The sequence below is a fragment of the Plecotus auritus genome, assembly GCF_963455305.1.
Source record: "Plecotus auritus genome assembly, chromosome: 10".
Lineage (NCBI taxonomy): Eukaryota > Metazoa > Chordata > Mammalia > Chiroptera > Vespertilionidae > Plecotus > Plecotus auritus.
The window spans coordinates 36,903,760-36,927,845 of NC_137785.1; the positions used below are offsets into that span (position 1 = coordinate 36,903,760).

Genomic DNA, 24,086 nt, shown 5'->3' on the forward strand with positions numbered 1-24,086 from the left:
CATGGTTCTTTAAATCAGCTAGGTGGATTTTCTTGTCTGGATAGGTTCAGCTGGGGCTGGATGGCCTCACTCATGTGTCCAGTGGTCAGCTTATCGTCAGCTAGGAGCATGTGTTGCTCATCACCCAATAAGCCAGCCCAGGCTCACTCAGGTGGTGGCAGAAGAGTTTGTAGCAGCAAGTGAGAGCAAGGCCCAATGTGCAAGCATATTTCAAATCTACTTGTGTCACATTTTTTAATGACCCATTGGCCAAAGCAAGTTTCATGGCCACGCCCAGATTCAACAGGTAGAGAAACAGACTATACCTGTTGATTGAAGAAATGGCAGAGCCATAGAACAAAGGGCATACATATGGGAGTGGGAGAAATGGATGCTCACCTGTTTCTCATTATGGAAGCCACATGAACAGGCATGGAGAGCTGGTCCTTTTGGCTTGGCGCTGTGTAGAATCTCTCCAGGGTCACTGTCTGAGGAGTCGGTAATGGGGTAAAGATGCTCACCTGGGAATGCTTTTTATTGGTAAGGATTATAAAAATAATATAACAATATTAATAATAGTCCAGCCAGGCAGCTTTCACACATAATCTCACTAGAGCTGTGCTGTCTAATGTAACAGCCACTCACCATGTGAGCTACTGAGCACTTGAAATGTGGCTGTTCTCAGTTAAGATATGCTGTACATGTAAAGTACACATGGGATTTTTAAGACTGAGTCCCCCATCCCCCCCAAAAGAATGTAAATATCTCACTAAATTTTTTTTTTCTCACTGATAATTTTTATATTGATTACACATTGAAATGATAGTACTTCAGATACATTGGGTTAAAGAAAATAAATTAAAATTAATTTCACCTGTTTCTTACGTTTTGCAGTGTGGCTATTAGAAAGTTTAAAATTACACATGTGGCTCACACTATTTGCATTGGATGATGCTGAGCTAGATAATCATTATCTTGTTTTAACAAAGGTACAGTAGTGTTGACCAAGCCACACAACGTTGTGATGCAATCAGGACTGTCAAGCCTAGAACGGAGCTCAGCCTCTGAGGTCCCTGGTGGGTTATACAGTGCATAGTATCTGGGCCTGAGAGCACTACCCCCCGCCCTCCCAACCCCCCACACCCCCCCCCCACACACACACACACATCCTCCAGGAAACAGTTACCTTCCCAACCTGATAGTAGCAAGACCCAACTCATAGTATTTCAAAGTCCTACCTGGTAAGCTCCGATGCCCCAGCAGGAGGGTGCCCCAGACTGTTTCAGAAAATCTAAGTGCTCTTTGGATTCTGAAGCTCCTTACAGGGACCCCAGTTCAACATGGATTCCCTGGGAAAGCACAGAGGCCCAAACGCCTCTCTTCTAATCCCCAATTCTGGCCCAGCATTCCCAAAAGCACTGGTTGCGGTGAGGCAAATAGGGGACCAGCCCTGTCCACAGCCCAAAGCTGCTCCAGTGAGTGCAGGTCTCAAATTCAGCAATGCTTTGAGGTCTCAGGCATTGTGCCAAACACACTGGTGTCCGAGGCTGGGGTTCTAATCCCAGGCTCTGCTAATGTGTCAGACCCAGAAACAATCCCCAGCCTTGGGTTTCTGTTTCCTTCACTGTCATATATACATACTAGAGGACCGGTGCATGAAATTCGTGCACAGGTAGGGTTCCTAGGCCTGGCTGACGATCAGGGCCGATTGGGGCCTTCGAGCTGCTGGCTGGGGCCTTCCTTCGTTCTGTGCTGCCCCCTGGTGGTCAGTGCACGTCACAGCAAGTGATCAAACTCCCAGTCTCCCAGCCGAACTCCCGAGGGGACACTTTGCATATTAGCCTTTTATATATAGAGATATCTATATATATAAAAAGCCAGCAACTGGAATGCTGGAATGACCGGAATGACTGGAACAACCAGTTGCTATGATGCCCACTGCGGCCGGCCAACCTCCCGCGGCCCCCCCTGCCAGCCTTGCCCCTGATCAGCCCCCCCATCGGGGACGGGGCCAGTCAACCTCCTGCAGTCCCCCCTCCAGCTGGCTCGGCGCCCGATCAGGCCCCAATTGGGAGCGGGGCCAGATGGCGAACCTCCCGCAGCCCTTCCCCCGCCCCCAGCCCGGCTCCCATTGGCCCCCATTGGGACCAATGGCATAATGAAAGTCAAACAATTGGGGCAGGCTGGCTGGACCCCACCCATGCATGAATTCGTGCATCAGGCCTCTAGTATATATACGATATATATGACAGAAAAAGGAACAAATCAAGATAACAATTTAAATGGGTGGTATAAAAAGAACACATGTTGTAAAACCAGAAAAATCTGAATTTGAATTCCTGCTTCATTGAATACCCACTGTATAACCCTCCATTCACACTTCCTCTTACAATATCTATTTCCAAAACTATAGGATTAAATATAAAAATATGTTTGCGCTATCCACAAGATAAATAAGGGTGCATGAAGTTAAATAGCTCCAAATCCCGTAGTAATATCACAGCCAGGAGGGGGAATAGATTGGTTTTACTATAAAGTCTATGCTCTTTCCATTACTCTAAAGCTACAATGAATAAAGCAACAAAAAAGAAAACGTTTACATGAAAAATACACAAATCTAAGTGGACCCTACAGATCACCTGGACACTGTTCAAAGTGTCCAGGTATTTACCTTTTGTTTCACTCACTAAACATTTATTGGACAACTACTATAATCCAAACTTTGTGTCAAATAGTAACAGGTGACTGTCTATGGTGGAATCCCAGGACTGTCTGGCCTTGAACGGACCTCAGTTCAGCTACATGAAAGAAAGGAAGGAATCCAGGATCAGTTTTGTTTTAAGGGTGGTCACAGAAATGGCACATAAAAAGCAATGCCCACTCTGAGATTAGAGGTGATGGCACTGGAAATGAAGACGTCAATAAAGTAAGAAAGGTTGTGTCACATTTGTATTGATGGCTGCCTTAATTGGAGTAAAATGAGAAATTACACGTGAAGATGCTTAGGGAAAAAATGTTTAAGTAATACAAATACCATGGTATTTTCTGTAGGTTTCTTTCCATTTGCTACTATTTCATCAATAAAAGAACAAATGCTAAGTTATACATTCCTAATCCCCACATTTTATAGAACTTGAATTTGGCATAAGTCAAAATGCACTGTCTGTAGCCCTGCTAAGACTTTCAGTTACACAAGGACCTTCTAGCAATAAACAAACAGTAGTTAAAAACTGGAGCAAATGGAACAAAATGCAAATATCTGTCTACTCTGGATGGTGAGTCCAAGGGTGTTTGTCATACTACTCTCTGAATTCTGTGTGTGATTAAATTTTTTCATAATCTAAGTCAAACAACAATAAGTGATGCTTTACATTTGCAATCCCTTGGGCATTAACTCTAAGTGAAAGCGACTGTCATATTTTTTCCCTTTCGAAAGAAATAGATGGTAATATCCTCTGCCATCACCCCACCCGAATACTCAAATTTCCTCTTCTTTAAAGACTTGTTAGACCTTGAAACTACTCACCCACATTCTTCTATTATTTTTATTAAGATTGGGAAATATATTTCTGGTGCTTTCTAATCAGTCTTAGCAGCCTCAGAACTCAATTTACAATGAAAAATGGCATGAATTTTAAGTTACATATTTTGTGTAGATGTGACTGTGTTTTTCTTTTATGTGTTTGTATAGACTCCTACTTCTGCTTAAAATGGAGGCTCCATTTCCATGGTAGAGAAATAACATGAGCCAATGGGGAGAATACAGCCTCCAATAGAAAAGGCATAATGAAAGCCAAACAATTGCTCCTTGAGAAGCTCCTTCTCGCCTTGCACTCCCCATGTCTTGAGCACATTTGCATGGCAGTCTGTTTTGTTTCTCTGTAATGGAAAACTTTCTACATTTCTGAAATTATGATCCTTATGGAACAATTTGCATAAGGTGAAATTTGTCCAAGTCTAGCTTAGGTGACTTAGCGCCACCTACTGACAGATCTAGGGATTGCTGTTATTCTTAGTCTATTCAGAGCCACACAGCCAAGTCTGGAGGGGGATGTCCCTGGAAATGGATCATTCACAAGCCAGGATAAGCCTTAGAGTGACTGGGATGTACACAGGCTGTTGGGAGACGCAGAAGAGAGGACTCTGTGAAAGCCTGGTCAGAAAGGACTGTAGAGCCGAAGTCCTTGGTGGGGGATCAGAAATAGGAGGCAGAAGCAGAGAATGTAGAGCAAGGGAAGTCATCGATTTGGAGGGTAACTTGAGCACCTCACTATACTGGGAGTTCAGGGGTACGTGGGGAAAATGAAAGATGGAAAACTCCAAGAGGTCTGGTGATGAAGAGCCTTGATACCTGCCAGTATAAAGACATTGTTTTTAGGAGCTTATGCAGGTTAAGCACCAGGACACAGGCTCTGATTTGGAGTGCAGGTTTCCTGGGGGATACTAAGATGGGGCAGGGTGAGATGCAGTAACAGCACAGGCCCCACTGACATTGAACAGCCACTGGATTCAGGATGTCCCTGGGGAAGGGATATCACCTTGGGACAGGCAGCTCACTTTGGCTAAGAATTCCTGGAGGTGGTTCAGCTGTTAGTCCTCAGCCGCTATCACGCCAGGATGCTGGGCAGGGGTGGTGGTGGTGCAGGCCTCAGTCTTGAAGGGTGGAATCTGAGTGACACGCCACCACATCCACTACAAAGGATACACAGGAATCTTTAGGCCATGGAGTTACAAGCTCTGTGATTATTGGTATTGCCAGTGTCAACTAATACTCACTGGGTAACTTCAAGGAGTAAATGGGACTACAAAGAATAACTGGTTCAGAGTTGATTCTAAAAAGCAGGTAATTGTTACTATTATATTAATATTACATGAAAGTACATACTAATTTTATTTAATAGGCTAAGTGCATAAATGTCATCTTATTATACAAAAAGCTACAATATATGAGACGATTACATACATGCCAGATACTTATTCAGCCATGGCCTCATTTGAACTTTACAACCCAGCCAGGAATGGCTCTCACCTCATTTTATGGACAAGGGCACTGAGGCTCAGAGAGGTTAACTGAGTCATTAGGTTTTACAGGTAACCCTAGAAGCCCTAGGGGATCTCATTTCTAGTTTCCTACCCTTTCCATTCCATCACACTGCCCGATTTGGTCAGATGGCCTCATCCACCAAGCTGGCTGGCAATTTGTGAGTGACATAAATAAAATGACACAGATCATGGTGTTCTTAACAATTGGAAATTATAAGAAAAGACCAAAAATTTGAGCTTTCTTCTCCACTTTCTTTTTAAGTTGCATCCCATTAACATCAACCATCTAAGCAGTATATACAAATCAGTGAATGTCAGAGTCTTGAACCAATTTTTAAACATTCTATTTAAGCATAATACATGTACAGGAAAGTGCCCCAAAAGATATGGAACAATTAATTTTTACACAATGAACCAGCACCTAGATCAAGAAACCAAACATGGCCAGTCTCCCAGAAACCGCGCACTCCCGAGCCCCCGTCGATGCCCTCCAAGGATTCTAACATCATCGAATAGTGTGACCTGTATTTGAAACTTATATAAATGGAATCTTATAAAGGATTGTATATTCTCTTTTGTGTCTGACTTTAGTTCAGTAGTGTGTTTTTAATATTTATCCTTATTGTTGTGTATAATTAAGGATTTCTTTTTTATTATTGCTGGATAGCATCTCATTGTGTGAATATATCTCAGTTTACCTGTCCATTCTAGCACTGGTAGGCATTTTGAGTGATTTCCCACTTGGAGTATTATAAATTGTGCAGCCATGAACATTGTAGTAGTGCTTGTCTTTGATGCACATCAAACACATTTCTGTTGGGTTTATACCTAAGAGTGGAATTGCACAAATCTATAGGGTTATAACACAAATTTTTGAGTTGTTGTCTCCCTCTCTTTGTATTCCAAGCGTATCTTCCATATGCTGGCAGCAGTTTCTAAAACCACTTTGTAGGGTTCTCCTTTAGGTGAGACCACTAGGAGAGAAATCAGAAAAAATAAAATCAATTTCTCTGTTTTTAGTCCTGGACAATTTCAGTTGGTACCAGAGTTTAAAAAACTTAACAAATTACTTTTCCCAGACAGATCACTGAAAAACTGGCTGGATTTTGCTATTCAAAACCATCCTTCACATATCCACAAAGAGTTAGCATTTTCTTGTTCTAAAATCTGCATTATCTGATATTAACAATGCCCACTGCAGCATTCTTCTGATTAGTGTTGGCTGGTAGATCTTTCTTCCATCCTTTTATTTTTTTTAACCTATCTATATCATTATATTTATAGTGGGTTTCTTATAGACAATATATGGCTGAATCTTGGTTTTTTAATATCCCATATGGTATGTTTAGAGCAATTACAATTAATGTAATTATTGATTTAGTTGAATTTAGATATATTATTTTGGTATTTGTTTTCTGTTTGCCCCCTCTGTTTATTCCCCACCCCTGGTTCCTCTCCTTTCTTGACTGCTTTTTGATTACTGAATATTTTTAGTATTCCATTTTAACTTAACTACTGGTTGTTTGTGTGTTTTTGTTTTGTTTTCTGTTATATCTCTTTGTATTACATTTTTTAGTAGATACTTTGGGAATTTCTGGATACATGTCTAACCTTTCACAGTCTACTTAGAGTTACTATTATACCACTTCAAGTATATAGGTCCATTTGCCTGCCTAAGTTTACATTATAATTGTCATATGTAGGACATCTACATACATTGAAACCCCTTTCAACAAACATACATATTTTAAAGAACTTAGGAGGAAAAAAGTCTATGCAGTTACCAAGATGGCCATTCCTTGTGCTCTCCCTTCTTTCCTGAAGTCCCAAGTTTCCCTGGTATAATTTCCCTTCAACTGGAAAAACTTTTTGTTGTTGTTGTTGTTGTTGTTAATCCTCAACTGAAGATATTTTTCCTTCACCATTTCTTTTAAGTCAATTTCCTAGAGCAACAAATTCTTAGAGCGTTTCTTTACTGCTGAGAATATCTTTATTTTGCTTTAATTCCTGGAAGATATTTTTGCTGGATATAGAATTATGTGTTGACAATTCTTTTCTTTCAACACTCTAAAGATATTGTTCACTGTCTTCTGACCTCCATGGTTTCTGAGGAGAAAGCTATAGTCATTTAAATCATCAGTTTTTCCATATGTAATGTTCACGCTGATTTTAAGATTTTTTATTTTAAGAAGTTTGGTTATTATGTGTGTGGGTATGGTTTTATTTTTATTCTTTTAAAAATATATCTTTATTGATTTCAGAGAGGAAGGGAGAGGGAAAGAGAAATAGAAACATCAATGACGAGAATCATTGATTGGCTGCCTCCTGCACGTCCCCTACTGGGGATCAAGCCTGCAACCCAAGCATGTGCCCTTGACTGGAATCAAACCCAGGATCCTTCAGTCCGCAGGCTGACACTCTATCCACTGAGCCAAGCCACCTAGGTCTGGGTATGGTTTTAATGAATTTCGTTTTGTTTTTCCCTTTTAGGGAATCACAGCGCTTTTTGAATCTCTATGTGTTTTGCCACATTTGGGAAATTTTCAGTTATTATTTCTTCAAATACATTTTCTACACCAATCTCCCTTCTCAGTGGTGCTCAAATGACACGTTTTCCATTTTTATATTATTACACAGATTATTGATGCTCTGTTCATTTTAAAATTTTAATCTTTTTCCTCTCTGTTCTTCAGATTGGATTTCTCTTGCTCTGTCATCAGGTTCACAGACTTTTTCTTCTGTGGTCTCTATTCTGCTATGAATTTTTTAGTGGGATTTAGATGTCTGCATCACCCCACATGGTGTGTGTAGCTTCAAGAGAGCAGAGCCTGGTGAAGGGCTAGGAGAAGAAAATAAAAGAGAAACAGCACAAAACAAAAATGGTATTTCCTCTGTATTCTCAGGCTCACTGACTGGATCCCTTTTCTTGGTTCTCTGTCTAAACAGAGGGGATTTCTTTTGGGGTTTTTGTTTTATTCACTCACTGTGCAGTTCCATGACTCAGGCTACTACTCTGGGGACAAAGCCAAGAGATAAAGGAGATTTTTTTAAAAAGACACAAAACAGGGAACTCCCATCTTCATGGGAGAAACGCCAATCTGACTGCTATTTCTGTTTGTTTTTTTACTCTTGAGTCCTCAGGCAGTTTCTTTTTTAGTTCTGTCCAGGTATTTAGTTGTGATCAATAGAGGAAGTATGCTATGCTGGGCTTACTCCATTTTGGCTGGCACCAAGAATCAGGTTACTGTTTTCTAAGCTTTTTCACAAATATACCCATTTGTCAACAATTTCTCAAGCACTAACTATGTGCTAGGTGCCAGGTGTATAACAGAGAGCTAGACAGACACTGTGCTAACAGCCTAGCAAGGAAGAATGACAGGGAATAAGCACACACACAAGGCGTGAGTATCACTTAGGAGAAGCAGCAAAGCCACGGCAGTAAAGTGAACCTAAGGAAGGCTTCCCTGAGGAAGTGATGTTTAAACTGAGAACCAGCGGAAGAACAGGAGTGTGAGCAAAGACCAGTGCACTTGCAGGCCTTGAGATGAGCAAGAGGTGGCATATTCCAGAAATTGAAAAGGCGGTCTCAGTGAACATACAATTAGAGGAGTGTGACAGAAGATAGGGAGATGGTCAGGAGAGGAGGTCATGTGCATCTTTGCAGACGATCTTTGAGATTTTTAATTAATCCCCTTGGGAAAATGAGAAGCAAAACTAACCCATAATTTTGATATGTTTGGAATCTGACCCCATTTCACAGATGGGGGAAATAAGGCTCAGAAAGGTAGGCTAGGGCACAGTATTTTACAGATGAAGCAAGAAGACCCAGAAAAGAGATTTATGTGAGCCACAGAAGGAATAAATGGCAGAAAACTGACTTGTAGCCAAATATTCAACTCCCTGGTTGGTCAGTGCTATTTCTTCCACTCTCACTTGCTCCAGGATGTCTCCTTGTCACCTTTGCAAGCACTGAGAGCTTGGTTTGTAGCATCTTTTTCTTCACCTGTTTATCTTGGCAGTGCAGAAAAGGTGTGGGGCGGGTGACTGCAGTTGTGCACACATGTGTGAATGCATGTGTTTGCACATTCCCAACTCTGGTAACGTTTCTGTTTCCGGCAGTTTGTCTAGCAAAGTGATCCACCAATTCACATCCCCTGGGGAATTCACTGTGTTTGCTGAGTGCACAACTAGTGAGTGGCATGTGACAACTCAGAAGCAAGTGACAATTCCAGACAAGATGAAGAGACTCAGTGTGACTGGGTGCTCTGGCCTGTCCAAATCAGGAGCCAGCCCTCTCTGCCAGGTTGTCTTCGGGGATACTATGTGGATTCAGGTGGAGCTCGATGAAGGTGAGTCTGCAGAAATGGTCAAGGTCAAGGCAATCTTGATATCCCCCAAATTTATCTATCCAACTCCCAGGCTTTAATAAATACTAACAGCAATCACTTATCAGTTATTTATTTAATTATTCATTTGTTTAGCACCTCATGTGTGCTAGGAACTGATCTAAGTATTTTACATATACTGGCCCACCCAGTATACTATTATTATCTCCATTTTACAGATGAAGAAATGGAGGAAGGGTTCAGAATCAAAGGTTCAAAGTCTCAGGCTATTAAGCTAGTGAGAGCTTCCAGCTTTCCGAAGGTCCTTCTTTGCATGCCCATAGTCCCATCTCAAGAATTGAACTTATAAGACACTCCTTGCTGGGGGTATTTAAATAGGACTGGGAGTGGTTCCAACTGGGCCCAAGCCCATCTCAATGCAGCCAGCATTGACCAATTTGGTCCAATTATGTTGTCCCAAGTCAGGGCTCATATTCGGCTGCACACACTGCTACAGCCATAGCAGTTGTTGTGACTGGTGTCCATTCTCATTGGTCACAGTTTCTTTTCTGATTGGTCACAGAGGCCATTCTAATCATGTCCATTCTGATTAGTCAAAGTGTCCATTCTGATTGGTCACAGTGTTCATTGTGACTGATAACAGCATCTAATCTATTCTGATTGGCCACAGTACCCATTCTGATTGGTCACAGTATCCATTCTGATTTATCAGAACACCAATTCAAATTGCAAGTTTCAGTGTTAAATATTTTGAAAACCACCCCTTCTCTCAGTAGAGATCCTCCCAACTAAAATCCATCCTCACCCAAGCCAGCTCTTTCCTCAAGGCACAGGTCCAATTTGAGATCTAGATAGAGGCTTGTTAATGTAAACTGTGCAGCACAGAGCTGTAGAGGTGAGGGCATGACCTCACGTGACTTCACACTACCTGAAGCCTCATTCAGAGCAGTGACTTATAGGAACTCTAACCAAGCTTTACATACAGTACTTGTCCTTGGGACTCCTTTCTGTGTGGTGTGTTTGTTGGCTAAAGATGGTGGCTGTGTGTAACTGGAGAAGCTTAAAATAATCCTTCATGTATTTATTCATTCTACAAATATAACTGAGAGCATACTCTTTGCCAGGTACGGGAAAGGCAGCAGTAAACCTGAAAGTCAGGATTGCTGCTCTCGAGGGCTTACATCATCATCATCGTCGTCATCGTCATCTTTATCATTATCATCATCATCACTCAAACAAGAAACACACTACCAGCCTTGGGCAAACTACTGCCCGCGGGCCGGATCCGGCTGTTCTATCCGGTTTTCTTGCTCTCCCCTCCGCTCCTTTACTTTGAATTTATATTAGTTCACACAAACACTCCATCCATGCTTTTGTTCCGGCCCTCCGGTCCAGTTTAAGAACCCATTGTGGCCCTCGAGTCAAAAAGTTTGCCCACCCCTGCACTAGCCTAATTTCTTTTGGAAAGAATCCTAACTTGTTGGTTTATATCCTATTTTAAGAGTCAACCACAATATTTAGCATTCAGTAAGGACAACCAGCCCCAACCTGTAAGGGAGCACCATCGCGATGTCAGCAAGCTGAGTTCTGTGGACAGGCTTTCTGGCAGTTAGCTGTGGGAGTAGAAGGAAATGGCTTCACCTGCTCCTTCCTGAAACAAGACTTGAGACTAACCCTAATGCATATATATCAGCTATACCCTTAGCCTTCCCTTTTTAGCCTTCCTCCCTACAAAAATATGTCAACAAATAATCTAATACTTTTATTACAAACTTTCAAGTTTTTAGGTAACACATGCATAGTATAAATAAATTATAATATACAAATGAGCAGAGAGGACCCAAAACTCATGAATCCAATACTCAGAGATAATCACTGTTAGTATTCAGGGGCAGGGTATATCCTTACTTTTGTCTTTATAGCTATATCCATGGGTACTGTACCAATTAGAATAGATTAGATGCTGTTATCCATGTCGATTCCCAGAATCTCACTTCAGAGCTTGAGTCTGAACTATCTTAGTATAATCAACTACATGGTTGTTACCACATTCCTAAATGTTTCTTGCCCCACCCAGAAATGGAGGTGACTTACACTGTGCTATCAGAGTCCACCACACAGCGGGCCCTGCTCCCCTACAACCTCACCCTGGACAGAGCAGCCCAGCAGGAGATGGGCCCAGGGATGCACCACCTGGAGATCCGAGCCACCAGCAACACCACCACCTCTGCACCCTCCACAAACATCACAGTCCACTTCATGAAACCTCTGCCAGGGCTACAGGCCTCCTGGGCTTCTGACCACTTGGAGCTTGGACAGGATCTACTGGTCAACATCTCAGTGGCTCATGGCATCCCAGAAGAGCTGACCTTTGAGGTAGCAGGACTCAATGCATCCTTCTCCCATGAGGAAGAGAGCCTTGGGAGGCCATCTGGGATTTACCATGTGGTAGTTCCTCTTGAAGGTACTTGGGATTGGTAGCTCTCTTCCAAATTTCCCTCCTCTTCCCTTCCTAACTTAGAATCCAGGCTCCTGTCAGCCAGTTTCCAGGGTGTCCTGGACACAAACATGGTTAAGAGCATCCAACCTGAGTCACAAAATAAGACAGAGACAGATATTATCTGTCCTCATGGAGTGTATTGTCACAGCGGTTATCAACTTTGGCACTTCTGACATTTTGGACTGGATCATTCTTTGTTGTGGAGGCTGTTCTTTGCATTATAGGATATTTAGTAGCATCTCTGGCTTCTACCCTTAGATGCCAGCAGCACCAGCCTCCCAAGTCTTGGCAACCAAAAACATCTCCAGACAAAGCCAACTGTCCCCTGGGGAACAAAATCACCCTCATTGAGAAAACCATTGGGGAAGAGCAGGAGTATTCCAATTTCTTCCATAATTTCTAGAAAATAGTGTGTCTGGGAAACTGCAGCCTATGCCCTTAGGGGCAAGAGAGGTAAAAACTGAAGAGTGGGAAGAGAAGAGAGAGGGACAAGAGAAGTGTCATAATTCTTACTGGAATAGAGACAGGGCAACTGACTGGTTGGGGGACAGACTAGCTGGCACCAGCCAGGGGAGGAGACCACACATATATTTGCATTTAATATAAAAAGAACAGAGTCCTTGAGGGCAATGTAGTAAGGTTAGCAGGCAGGAATGTGATGAGGTTCCAGAGTCTCCAGCTCACCCAGGACCCTGCCTACAGCATCCTCTGCCCTCAGTCTCAGAGGTGTGCAAAATAGAGGGTGATACTATGCAGGTGTAGGCCTACCATGCTGTCAGTAAAGGATTTGGCAAAAGAGATGACAGAAAGGACAATAGATTCAAGAAGAAAAACATAGGAACTTTGCCAGATAACAAAAGTCCAGTTTGGAACAGGAAGAAGCCAAAATGAAATGAAATGATGATGGTAACTATACATAATATATAGACTATAATTCAAATGCAAATTAATTTTTGTCTCCTATAAAAGTTACTCAGGGGATAAGAGATAAAATTTCAGCATGCCCTGTGACTTTATGGCTTACTCTTAGATCAGGGCTAGGGAATACCCAGCCCGCTGGCCATATAAGGTCCGCAAAATCATTTGGTCTGGCCCTGCCAAGGCATTAGGGGTGAGCTAATTAAATGTTTGACCAAAGATAGCAGGCTAATTTTGTTGTTGTTGTTGTTGTTGTTAATCCTTGCCCAATGATATTTTTCCATTGATTCTTAGAGAGAGTGGAAGGGAGGGAGAGGAACAGAGAGAGAGAAACATCTATGTGAGAGAGACACATTGATTAGTTGCCTCCTGCATGCACCCTGACTGGGACTGGGTATCAAGCCTGGAACCCAGGTACGTGCCCTTATAAAAACCATCACACTGCTCATGTTTGACCGGAATCAAACCTGGGACCCTTCAATTCATGAGCTGTTACTCTATCCAGTGAGTCAAACCAGCTAGGGCAGCAGGCTAATTTTTAAGTTGATAATTTTGTATGGCCCACAAATAATGTTATAAATATCCAATGGCAGCAAAAAAGGTTCCCCACCTCTGTCTTAGATGGTAAGCAATCTTCTCCCCACAAGAAAAATAGACTTGGATGACTCCAGTGATGAAGGGGATGAGGAGGAAGGCAAGGGAACAGGTAGGACAGGAAGGCTCTCACTTGGAGGGGCTGGCCCAGTCCTGGCTGGCCTTGGTCTCAGGGCCAGCACATATTTGCAACTATCTCTGTAAGAGCTTCTCTGGCCTCTGAAGGCCCCGGACTGGGCCCCTCTGCTCCAGGGCTAGGTGCCACCTCTCCTTCAGCAGGCCACATGCCTCTTTCTTTACTACCAAAGAGGTGTCTTTAGTCCACTGGTAAACATAATGGTTTGCTTTTGACCATTTCCCTATGACCTGAATGTTTGCTATGTTCCCTAAGCCATTTCCAAAGACAGGCAGATTCCCTGGGATCTTCAGCATACCTTGTGACTTTGTCCTTTGGCAACTTTATCAATACCACCAAAGTCTGACACCTGTTCCCACTGTGTTCACAGCTCCTTCCAGTCTCTAAGAACCATCTGGAACAAATGTTGAGGAAAAGAATGTGAGTATTTTTTAAAATTCTTAACCTCACAAGAAAAAGATATCCAAGTACTCTGGGGTTTTTTTGTTTGTTTGTTTTGGTTCTGGTTTTTCAGAACACTAGGAATCACCGATATGTCTTCTGCTTGAAGAGAGACCCAGATGGATTGAAATTAAACAAAGCATGCTCTCTGTTTGTGTTATAAATCAATAATAAGATATCTATGATACATACATATCTTTTAGCCATCTTGGAAATTAAAATCACACTTCTAAAAAAATATTAATGGGTAAAAGAAAAAAAATCACAAGAGAAACTTAAATATATTTCTAAGTGATAATGACAATACAACCTACCCAAATTGTTGGGATGCAACCAAGGCAGTGCTCAGAGGCAAATTTATTTCTTTTAATATGTATATCAGAAAATAGGCTTGCTTCTTACAGGGCTGTGATATTTCATCTTCAGTTAACACTGAGATTAAATCTGCCTCTCTTTTCTCATTAGCGGGAGGCCACCTGGGCTCTGCAGCATGCCAGTGAGGCCCTGTTGGCAGTGAGTGCCAAGGCCCGTCCTGAGGACCAGAGGCGCCAGGCAGCCACCAGGGTCCTGTTTGAGGCTGTGGGCAGCGTGTTAGAAGCTTCCCTGAGGGACAAACTAGAAGAGCCTTCGGAGGCCAATGGCAGCCAAGTAGGTGTCCCAGCCCAGATGCAGACCTCACACCTACCACATGCCCAGCTCACACCAGCTTTTCTAGGTGGATCTTTCACCACATCTTGAAGACGAGGAAACTGAGGCTAAAAGAAAGGTTCCAGAGACCATAACTTCTGGGAGGCAGTATGGTATAGCGGGCCAAGAGCAGGCTCTGGAAAGAGGTAGACTGACGTCGAATTCTGCCTCTGTTGCTTACACGCACCTCCCACACAGAGTTAGTTGTCTAAAGATGAAAAGGGTTCATATAAGTCAAGTGTTAGAAGCTTTATAAGTGCTTACTCTTTGTTCCCTCAATTAATGGCGTCCCATCACGGTCTCTGACTCACTCCTCCACCCTCTCTCAGTCCCTGCTGAAGGTCCCACACTAGCCTGGTGACAGTAACCAAATGTGGCATATGGAAACAGGTCTCTCTCCTTTCTCTCTCCTCTCTCTCCCCTCCCTCTCCTCCATCTCTCCTCTCTCTCTCCTTTCCACACAGTCCTGCTTTCTTTTCCAGGCGGCCACAGTGCCTCAGCTGCTCAAAGTTGTGGAGGGTGTACAGGATGCCCTCCTGCTGGGGAGACTGCCCAGGGGCCTTCCAGCCACACTGGCCACCCCCTCCATCTTTGTGTACACCAATAGGTAACCAACTACACTGTAGGTCCCCAAGAAAGCCCATCCCGTGACCTGGCTCATTCCACACCCACATCCCAAGACCGTGTGGCAGGCAGAGCCTAGGAGACCAGCCTTGGAAGTGGGAGAAGTGACGGGACCTAGAAGTGGGAAGGGCTTCTCACTGAGAGATGCTCCCGGTGTTGGGTTGTCCTCTTGGATCCCAGAACAGTTTCCCATAGCAATATCCTGATCACATACAAGGTCAAAGGCTATAAAGATGGGGCTTGGAGCACATAACATCAGAAGTCAAGTGGATAGGGAAGATAAGCCTGGAGAAATGTCCACATCACAGCTCACTTATCCATTCAACAAAGTATGTATTGACCACTAGCATGTTCCAGACACTGCTTTAGGCATTGGGGTTACAGCAGTAAACGAAGCTGGCTAAAGCCCTGTCCTCATGGAGCCTCCAACCCAGTGCAGGGGTATTAGCTGCCTTTTATGCTGCTGCTACTGACACAAACACGCAGAACAATATAAGGGGATTGAAACAGAGCAGCCTATTCTGATGGTAACGCAGGCCTCCCTGTAGTGCAAGAGACTACAGCTCTTCCTCTGACACAGGCTCTCTCCTCTCTCCCGGTACCTCTGCTCTCACCTTATGGCCAGAATTCAGTCCCGGAGCTGGCAAGACTCCTCTGTGCACATTGCTGCTGCCAACTCTGCAACCTTCACCCTGCCTGCTGCCTCCTCCCTTGGCTTCATGCAGGACAGTCAGGAGCCTGTGGACATACGGGTAACATCAGTAATAACCTTCTTGGGAACAGCCCTTTACAGTTTGCAAAACACTTTCACAACATCTGCTCAGTTATGTTGCTTGATCACAGCCCTGTCAATTACCCAGTATTATGATGCCCATTTTACAGATGAGATTCAATGACTTGCCCAAGGCCATGAGCAAAGTGGTAGAGCTGGGATTCAGACCCAGGCCTTCTGATTCCCAAATCCAACTTTTCCCTCTGTGTTCTGGAATTTCTCCAGCAGCCTTGGTTCAATTAGTCATTGGAAATGGAGCTCTTCTGACTTCATTCCATAACTAGGAAATGGCAAACCAGGGCTCTTTCCATTCCCAAATTGGTATGTACCTGACTCTTTGCTCCTTGAGCCCCATTGAAAGTGAACCAACTTCTTTCTCTCAGAGGCTTGTTAGCTTTGCCAGAAGAAAGGCTCAGATTGTTGTACAGTGTAGTAACTGTTCAGCTATAGCAAATCTGGTGGGGTTGTCTAGGCCCAGCTTTCTGAGTCTACAGCCCTGAAGGGTAGACACACACCAGGAAAACCAGCAGCAGGTAAAGGCAGGGACCCCATATGCCCCTAAGGGTGAGGGCCCCTTGTCCATCCCATCTTAGGATACCTCATAATTCCCATAAGGATCTTATCACCTTCCAGCCTTTGGGGGCCTGGGCCAACACTCTTTGTTCTTGGTTCCAGATGATGAGTTTCCCAAAAAGCCCTTTCCCAGCCCAAAGTCACTTTGATGTCAGCGGAACTGTTGGGGGCCTCTCTCTGACCAGCCCTAGTGGACAGCTCATACCCATGAAGAATCTGTCAGAGAATATCAACGTAGACGTTCGGGGTGCTGTCAAGGTGGTACTTCTGCCTTTTTCAACTTGGTTAGGACTAAAAGTTGGTTGGCTATGGAAAAAATATATTAGAGAGGAAATCATTAAAAGTGATCCTTACCCTGCCAAAACCGGTTTGGCTCAGTGGATAGAGCGTCGGCCTGCGGACTGAAAGGTCCCAGGTTCGATTCTGGTCAAGGGCAGGTAACTTGGTTGCGGGCACATCCCCAGTAGGAGGTGTGCAAGAGGCAGCTGATCGATGTTTCTCTCTCATCGATGTTTCTAACTCTCTATCCCTCTTCCTTCCTCTCTGTAAAAAATCAATAAAATATATTTAAAAAAAAAAAAAAAGTGATCCTTACCCAGCCTGGCCGGTGTGGCTCATTGGTTGAGTGTTGACCCATGAACCAGGAGGTCACGTGTTCTATTGATGACAAGAAACTGAGGTTCAGAGTGGTTTGTTGATTGGTTGGAGGTCCTAGAGCTGCTATAGGGCAGACCTCTCTGTCTCTACGGCCTGTGCTCCTAACTTGATTGACACTTTCACCAACACTACCTCTAGTTCACAGGGTACCTTCGTGTAAATTAGAAAAAGTCTCCTCTTTCTGTGCAGAAGCAGCTCTGAGCTGGGGTGCACAGCTTCATGACCATGGTAAGCTGAATAAAGAACCCAAGATGTCCATGTTCTCATCCCTGAGCCTGTGAATATGTCACCTAACATAGCGAAAGGGACTTTTGCAGATATGACTTAAGTTAAAGATCTTGAGATGATCCTGGATTATCTGGATGGGCCCAATGTTATCACAGGTCCTTATAAAAGGGAGGCAGAGGAAAAGATGATTACAGAAGAAGAAAAGGCAATTTGATTACAGAAGCAAGAAGGCAGGTGATGGGTGGAAGGAGTTATTAGTCAAGGGGTGTAGGCAGCCTGCAGAAGTGGGAAAAGGCAAAGAAGTGGATTCTCCTGGAGAGCCTCTGGAAGGAACCAGCCCTGCCAACATTAGCTCTGTGAAATGGATTTTGGACTTCTGGCCTCCAGAACTAGAAGATAACAAATCTGTGTTGTCTTAAGCTACCAAGTTTGTGGTCATTTGTTATAGCAGCTCTAGGAAACTAATTGAACAAGCAAAGCAGAGTGGATTTCAGTTCCCCCAGTGCTTGCCTTGTCCAGCTCTGCCCATCAGCCCTGATGCTCATTGGCATTCCCACCCTGGCTCACCCCTGATTTGGTTGTTTCTGATGACAGACCCTGCTGCCTCGGCTTTCAGAAGGACATAGTGAGCCAACCGTGTTGAATCTGACCAATCCTGAAGCTCTGCGGGTGAATTTGACTTCAGGGGGCGCAGTTTTGGGGATCCAGCTGCACTGGAGACCTGACATCCCACTATACTCAGCCTGGGCTATGGCTACCACCCCAACAAGACCAGCTATGATGCCAAAACTCACCTTCCACCAGTGGCTGCTCCAGGTAGTCACATCATCAGACCAGTTTCTCAAGCTGCTTCTTGGGAGTGTGACCAGCTCAAAACTTGAGCATCAGAAGCCAAAGGGGAAAAAAGAAAAAGAAAAAAACACTTGCTACATTAAGTGCTTATTTTTGTTGTTGGTATTATTATTATTATTGTTATTATTCAGCAATATTAGGTGAGCACTTACTATCTGCCCTGAAAAAGCTGACAAGCACCACAGAACTGACCTCATTGCAATCCTCACAATCCTCAGGAATAGGGGCTATTGAAATCTCCACTTTCCAGGTAAGAGCAGAGAGGTTAAGCAACTGGTCCAAAGTCACATATCCAAGAAGGACAGAGTCAGAATTTGAACCCTCGTCTATTTGACTTGACAGCCATGCTCTGCACACTAACTGGGAGTGCCTCATTTAAGCTCCTGGTCTCAGAAGGAGAGGGTACTGCTAGCACATTGGGGAGACCATCAGGGTCAGCTTTCCTGGCAAATTACCTCAGTCCCCCTTTTCTACGATGTAGCCACGTCTCCACAAGGCTTCAGGCTGACCCTAAGCCCCATTTCCTGCAGATGGGCTGTCCACATGGATCCTGAGCCCAGAGGACCTGCACTTTGGAGAATGTGTCTACTATCTGACTGTGATCCCCAAGTCTGACCTGGAGCTGACCCCTGGCAGAGACCTCACAGTTGGCATCACCACCTTCCTTTCCCATTGTGTGTTTTGGGATGAGACCCAGGAAACTTGGGACAATTCTGGGTGCCAGGTAAGGAGGAGGAAGTGAAGAAGACAGAACAGCTTTGTGGGGTGTGTCCTGCTCCTTTAGGGTCCTGTTTTAGTGCCTCTGGTATACCATCAGTCCCTCCTTGGGTCCTTTGCATGTGTGCCTGGGAACGCGCCCTGAACCCCCATTCAGTGAAGTTAACTCCTCCGTCACATTCCACCTGAAATGTTACTTCCTCCAGAAACTTCTCAATGCCCTGGTTAGCTCAGATTTCCTACTGTGAACACTCAAAGCACACAGGCCTGTCTCCTCCATGGACTAAGCAGAGTAGTAGTTCACATCCTCTCAGATCACTGAACGATGTCTGTACCCTCAGTGCACTGGGAGTCACACGAGACAGGTACAATGTGCTTTGCTCACTGTTAGGAACAAATGACCACTGACCGAATGGACAAATGGCTGGGAAGCCCTGCTGACTTGGTTGCGGAAAGAGGCCAGTGTCATGTCCAAGGAGTCCTTTATTCTATGCCATGGTGCTGTGTTCCATGCTTTCTTGTGTTACCACATCAAATCTTCACAATAACCCTCTAAAATAGTTGGTATTCACATTCTATAGATGGTAAAACAAAAGCTCAGAAAATTCAATTAACTAGCCCCAAATCTCTCACCTAGTAGGTAGAAGAGCTAGGACTCAAACTCAGGTCTGTCTGCCTCCAGAGAATAAGCCTTAGTGATATGAGGCACTGTTTCTCCGGAGCCCAGGCCAGTCTCACTAAGCCCCTGGGTGGCACGTGGCTCTATTAACTGCAATTAAATCCCTGTCTCGGGTCAGTTCAGCTCTGCTCCCAAGGAGGCAAGTGTGCTGGTAGCAGATATTGACTTTGATGCCATCAGAAGCCATTGCTGTGGTATCAGTATCCCTCTTCCCCCTTTTATGCTATTGTATATACTGTTCTCTTCCCTGGAATGCCCTTCTTACCTACAGTACCTATTCATCTTTCAATCTCCCACTTCACTGCCACCTTCTTCAAGGAGCTTCTCAGATGTCTGAGTCTCCCTCTGTTGGATTTCCACAGCACTTCATACTTTCCCCAAGAACAGCAGCCTCCATTTCTAGCTCAAATTTATCACACATCTGTCTCCACCTATAAGACCATAAATGCCTTATTTCATTTATTCTACAAATAGTAACCATGTGCCCGGCCAACTAGTGGGGATATAATGGTGAGAAAAACCAGTGAGCTTTCAGTTTAGCAGAGGACACAGACAAGAAACCTATGGCACATGCATGTCAAATGACACCAGTTACAAGTAGTGTAAGAAGTCAGGTTGCAATAGAGTCACAGAAGGGGACTCAGAGCGAGCTCCTTCCAGGTCCTTTTCTGCTGCCATGTCAACTCCTGCCCTGGCTTCCAGCTGCCACACATGGGGAATTCCCAGAGCACCAGGAAGAGATGAGGGGGCACTGAGATGTCCAAGGCACAGCAGGTCCCCCCACTTGCAGCACAGGCCTTTGTTCCTTATGAACAATACCCTGGTTGTTTTGTGACCTCCTAGAGTCCTTGCTCCCAGAGGCTGTTTGATCCCCATGTTGCTGGCACAGAGTGCCTGGTTGTTTTGTGACCTCCTAGAGTCCTTGCTCCCAGAGGCTGTTTGATCCCCATGTTGCTGGCACAGAGTGCCCGCTGCAGGCTGCCCTCAGATGCCCGAGGCTCAGAAAGTGTAGGGGCTGGCAGCAAGGGCTCCACCATTAGACAGACTTGGGTCCAATCCCACTTCATCAATTCTAGCAAGGTGACCTGGGATGAGTCACCCCACCTCTTTGAGCTTTCCCATCTGGAAATGAGCACAAAGATACTTGTAGTTGGAGGCAGGAACCTAGATGAGATTAGGGGTATAAAGTACTTAGTGTGGTGTCTGGCATACAGTGAGTGCTCCATAGATTAAAGAGATGGCTATGTTAGCCAATCTGAATATAGAGAAGACAAAACTGTACATAAAATAGAAATCAAGGAGACAATGAACATGGAATTCAGCATGGTGGGTAGGTGGGGAGAAGCATGAGAACAGGTTGGGAAAGGACCACTTCACTAAAAGTGAGTTATTGGGAAGTTCCTAGCTTTTGAGTTGTGGGTGCTTGGGTGCTTATTGTGTTATTAAAAATATACACTTACTTCCCTAGTTGGTTTGGCTCTGTGGATAGAGCGTCAGCCTGCCGAATGAAGGGTCTCAGGTTCGATTCTGGTCAAGGGCACATGCCTGGGTTTCAGGTTCAATCCCCAGTGTGGGGCGTGTAGGAGGCAGCCGATCAATGATTCTCTCTCATCGTTGATGTTTCTATCTCTCTCTCCCTCTCCCTTCCTCTCTGAAATCAATAAAAAATACATATATACACTTACTAACGCATACATACATGAATGTGAATGTACAAAGGTCATATGTGAAAGTGTGTCACAGACCAAAAGTACCCAATATTGTGTACTTGCTGCTCATTATAGATATATATAAATACAGATACAGATATGTCGAGGTCATTGAGGACCATAAATAAGTAAATGGGATCATCAAGTTTGCATGGAAAACCACCAATGAATCCTCTAAATAGCTAAAGAAGGTTCCAAATCTATGGACTACAGACCTTGTCACGGGGTAAAGGCAGAAATATTGCAAGGGGTCTGAGAGCCATACTAAAGGCTCAACTACTGTTGCAAGGGGATGCACAGATTAATTTCAAATTTTCAAAGAGGTCCTCATGCTAGAAAAGGTTGAGAAAGCGGCTTTTTATTCCTCTCCCCGGAAGTCTTGTGAAAACCCAGAAGGGCAAAGATCTTAGACATAAATCAGATCTGGTCCCAGGGCTCCCAGCACTGAGATGGTCTTGTTACTGGCACCTGCTTGGCTTTCTTCTCTGAAACTAGCCCCACCCCTTCCGGGTGTGCCAAGTGTTCCCATAAGCCTCACAGCTGTATGCCAAATGCTCTGGCCAGAATTGGGAAACAGTGAAAAAAACAACAGAACACAAGGGACTAAGACCCATGTGAAATCCATCAATGAACAGCTGGTGCCATGCCTTTGCTGGGTGGCTCATTTAAGGAAAAGGGGACATGTTTGGGATATGGCAGATTCTTCCTTACCAGGCATTGAGCAGAGTACTTTCCACATGCCAGTGTTTCCTGCTTCCTCCTTCCTTCACCTTGTGGTGGACCCTGAAATGAAAGGGTGGTTCTGGGTTGTGGGATTGAATTAAATCCTCTTTATCCACCAAATGGCCCTGGGGGGAGAATTCAAACTGGTCGAGGACTTTAGGGAAGGCCTGCTTCTAAGTGCAGAGTATACATTAAGAGCACAGCTGGGTCCCTGCCCTCGCCCATTCCTGTCTCCCTGTCCCCAACCTCATTGTCCCATACCACATGGGACAGCGTGCCAAGCTCCACCCACATTCCCCGCCTACTCAGGCTCATGATCCTGAGGAATAGGTCAATGCGGGCCCTAGAAGCAGGGAATTCTGAGGTTCCAGGTCCCCAAGCCTCAGTTTAAAAGTGAAAGGGTAGGATAAGTCAAGTGAGGCACCAGGAGAGCAAAATTTAGGGAGGACTCATTCTCAGGGTCACCCAAGGCCTTGCCCTAGTCCTAGCTGGGTGGTATGTGCTGTGGTGGGAATGTCTCCTTAGCCCCAACGCCTCATCCTGTGTAGAGGGGCACAGCCCAAGGACAGCTAGAATGGGACCCTTCTAAGGAGAAGCCCAGGACAAGGGCTTCAGGTGCCTAGAGCTAAGGAGGGGGGTCAAGTTTAGGGAATACTTTCCTGGTGCTGAGACACCAGCTTAGAATAAAATATTTGCCCTTCCCTTTTCCTAGCATAGTTCCCCCAGTCTTGGTCTTCCTTTGCTGTTCAGTGTAAGATGGCCAACTTAAGACGTTCAGTTTGAAAAGCAGGAAAGTCCCTAGCATTGGTCACCCTGGATATCCTCTCAGCACCTAGCCCATTGCCTGGCCTAGAATTAGCATTCAACAAATATCTGTAAAATGAATGAGCATCAGGTGAGAGAATGGACTAGAATGATGCACACCGAAGTGTGATAATGGTTGGTTGTGGAGGGTGAGGGACAGAGGGGACTTCAGCTTGTCCTGCAATACTTATCTACAAAAGGCAAAGCAGACTGACAAGGTGGACAGCTGCTCATTGAGAGTGATGGATACAAAGATGTTTGTTAAAGGTAATATTCTCCTCATTTTAAAATTATTTTTTAATTAAAATTTTAAAAACCCAAACAGAATCCTGAAACTGGTCTCCCAACAGGCTCCCCAGCCTCTCCCCAGGACAGTGTCCACTTCTCATCGCTCTCCCTTGGGCTCGAGCCATTCAGGGATGTACTCGCATTGCTACCAGGGCCTCTTTGCGGTTGCAGGTGGGGCCATGAACCACTGCCTCCCAGACACACTGCCTCTGCAACCATCTTACCTTCTTTGGAAGCACATTCTTGGTGATGCCCAATGCCATTGATGTCCACCAGACCAGAGAGCTCTTTGCCACCTTTGAGGACAATCCAGTGGTTGTGACTACTGTGGGTTGTCTCTTCGTGGCCTAAGTGCTGGTGGTGATCTGGGCAAGGAGGAAGGATGCTCAGAATCAGGCCAAGGTGAGATTGTATGGTCCTGGGGAATGGGAGGGAGAAGCAGGTGTGAACCCTTGCAGGAGCTCCAGGGAATGGAGCCCAGATGGGGAACCAAGAGGCTAGATGCAAATCTAGGCCTTGACCCCTGTAATCATCTCAGGCAAGCCAGCCCCCAGCCTCTTTATCTGTAAAAATGTTCTTTTTCATAAAATTATCACAAGGATTATGATACTGATCATTTATTGAGGATTTACTATATGCTAGGCATTACTCCATTTAATACTCACAATAGCCCTAAGAAGAAAGTACCGTGTGAAGACCACCTCAAGTTCAATGATTTGCTAGTAGGATTCACAGAACCTCAGAAAAGCTGTTATACTCATGATTATGTGTATACAGTGAAAGGATACAGATTAAAACCAGTAAAGGGAAAGGGTC

The 24,086-nt window shown here is 44.5% G+C and overlaps 1 protein-coding gene across 1 annotated transcript in view; it reads left to right on the plus strand.

Moving 5' to 3' along the window:
* Nucleotides 1-24,086, plus strand: part of LOC308236002 (polycystin-1-like protein 2) — a gene marked incomplete at its 3' end in the record, with an annotated part of 89,127 nt that overhangs the window by 13,199 nt on the left and 51,842 nt on the right. Inside the window, 13 exon segments of the mRNA XM_080645218.1 lie at nt 9,151-9,371; nt 11,446-11,832; nt 13,887-13,900; nt 14,423-14,605; nt 15,127-15,251; nt 15,894-16,020; nt 16,716-16,847; nt 18,093-18,231; nt 18,234-18,314; nt 18,881-19,074; nt 23,442-23,450; nt 23,454-23,618; nt 23,622-23,672. Coding sequence (XP_080501344.1) covers nt 9,151-9,371; nt 11,446-11,832; nt 13,887-13,900; nt 14,423-14,605; nt 15,127-15,251; nt 15,894-16,020; nt 16,716-16,847; nt 18,093-18,231; nt 18,234-18,314; nt 18,881-19,074; nt 23,442-23,450; nt 23,454-23,618; nt 23,622-23,672 — 1,828 coding nt within the window.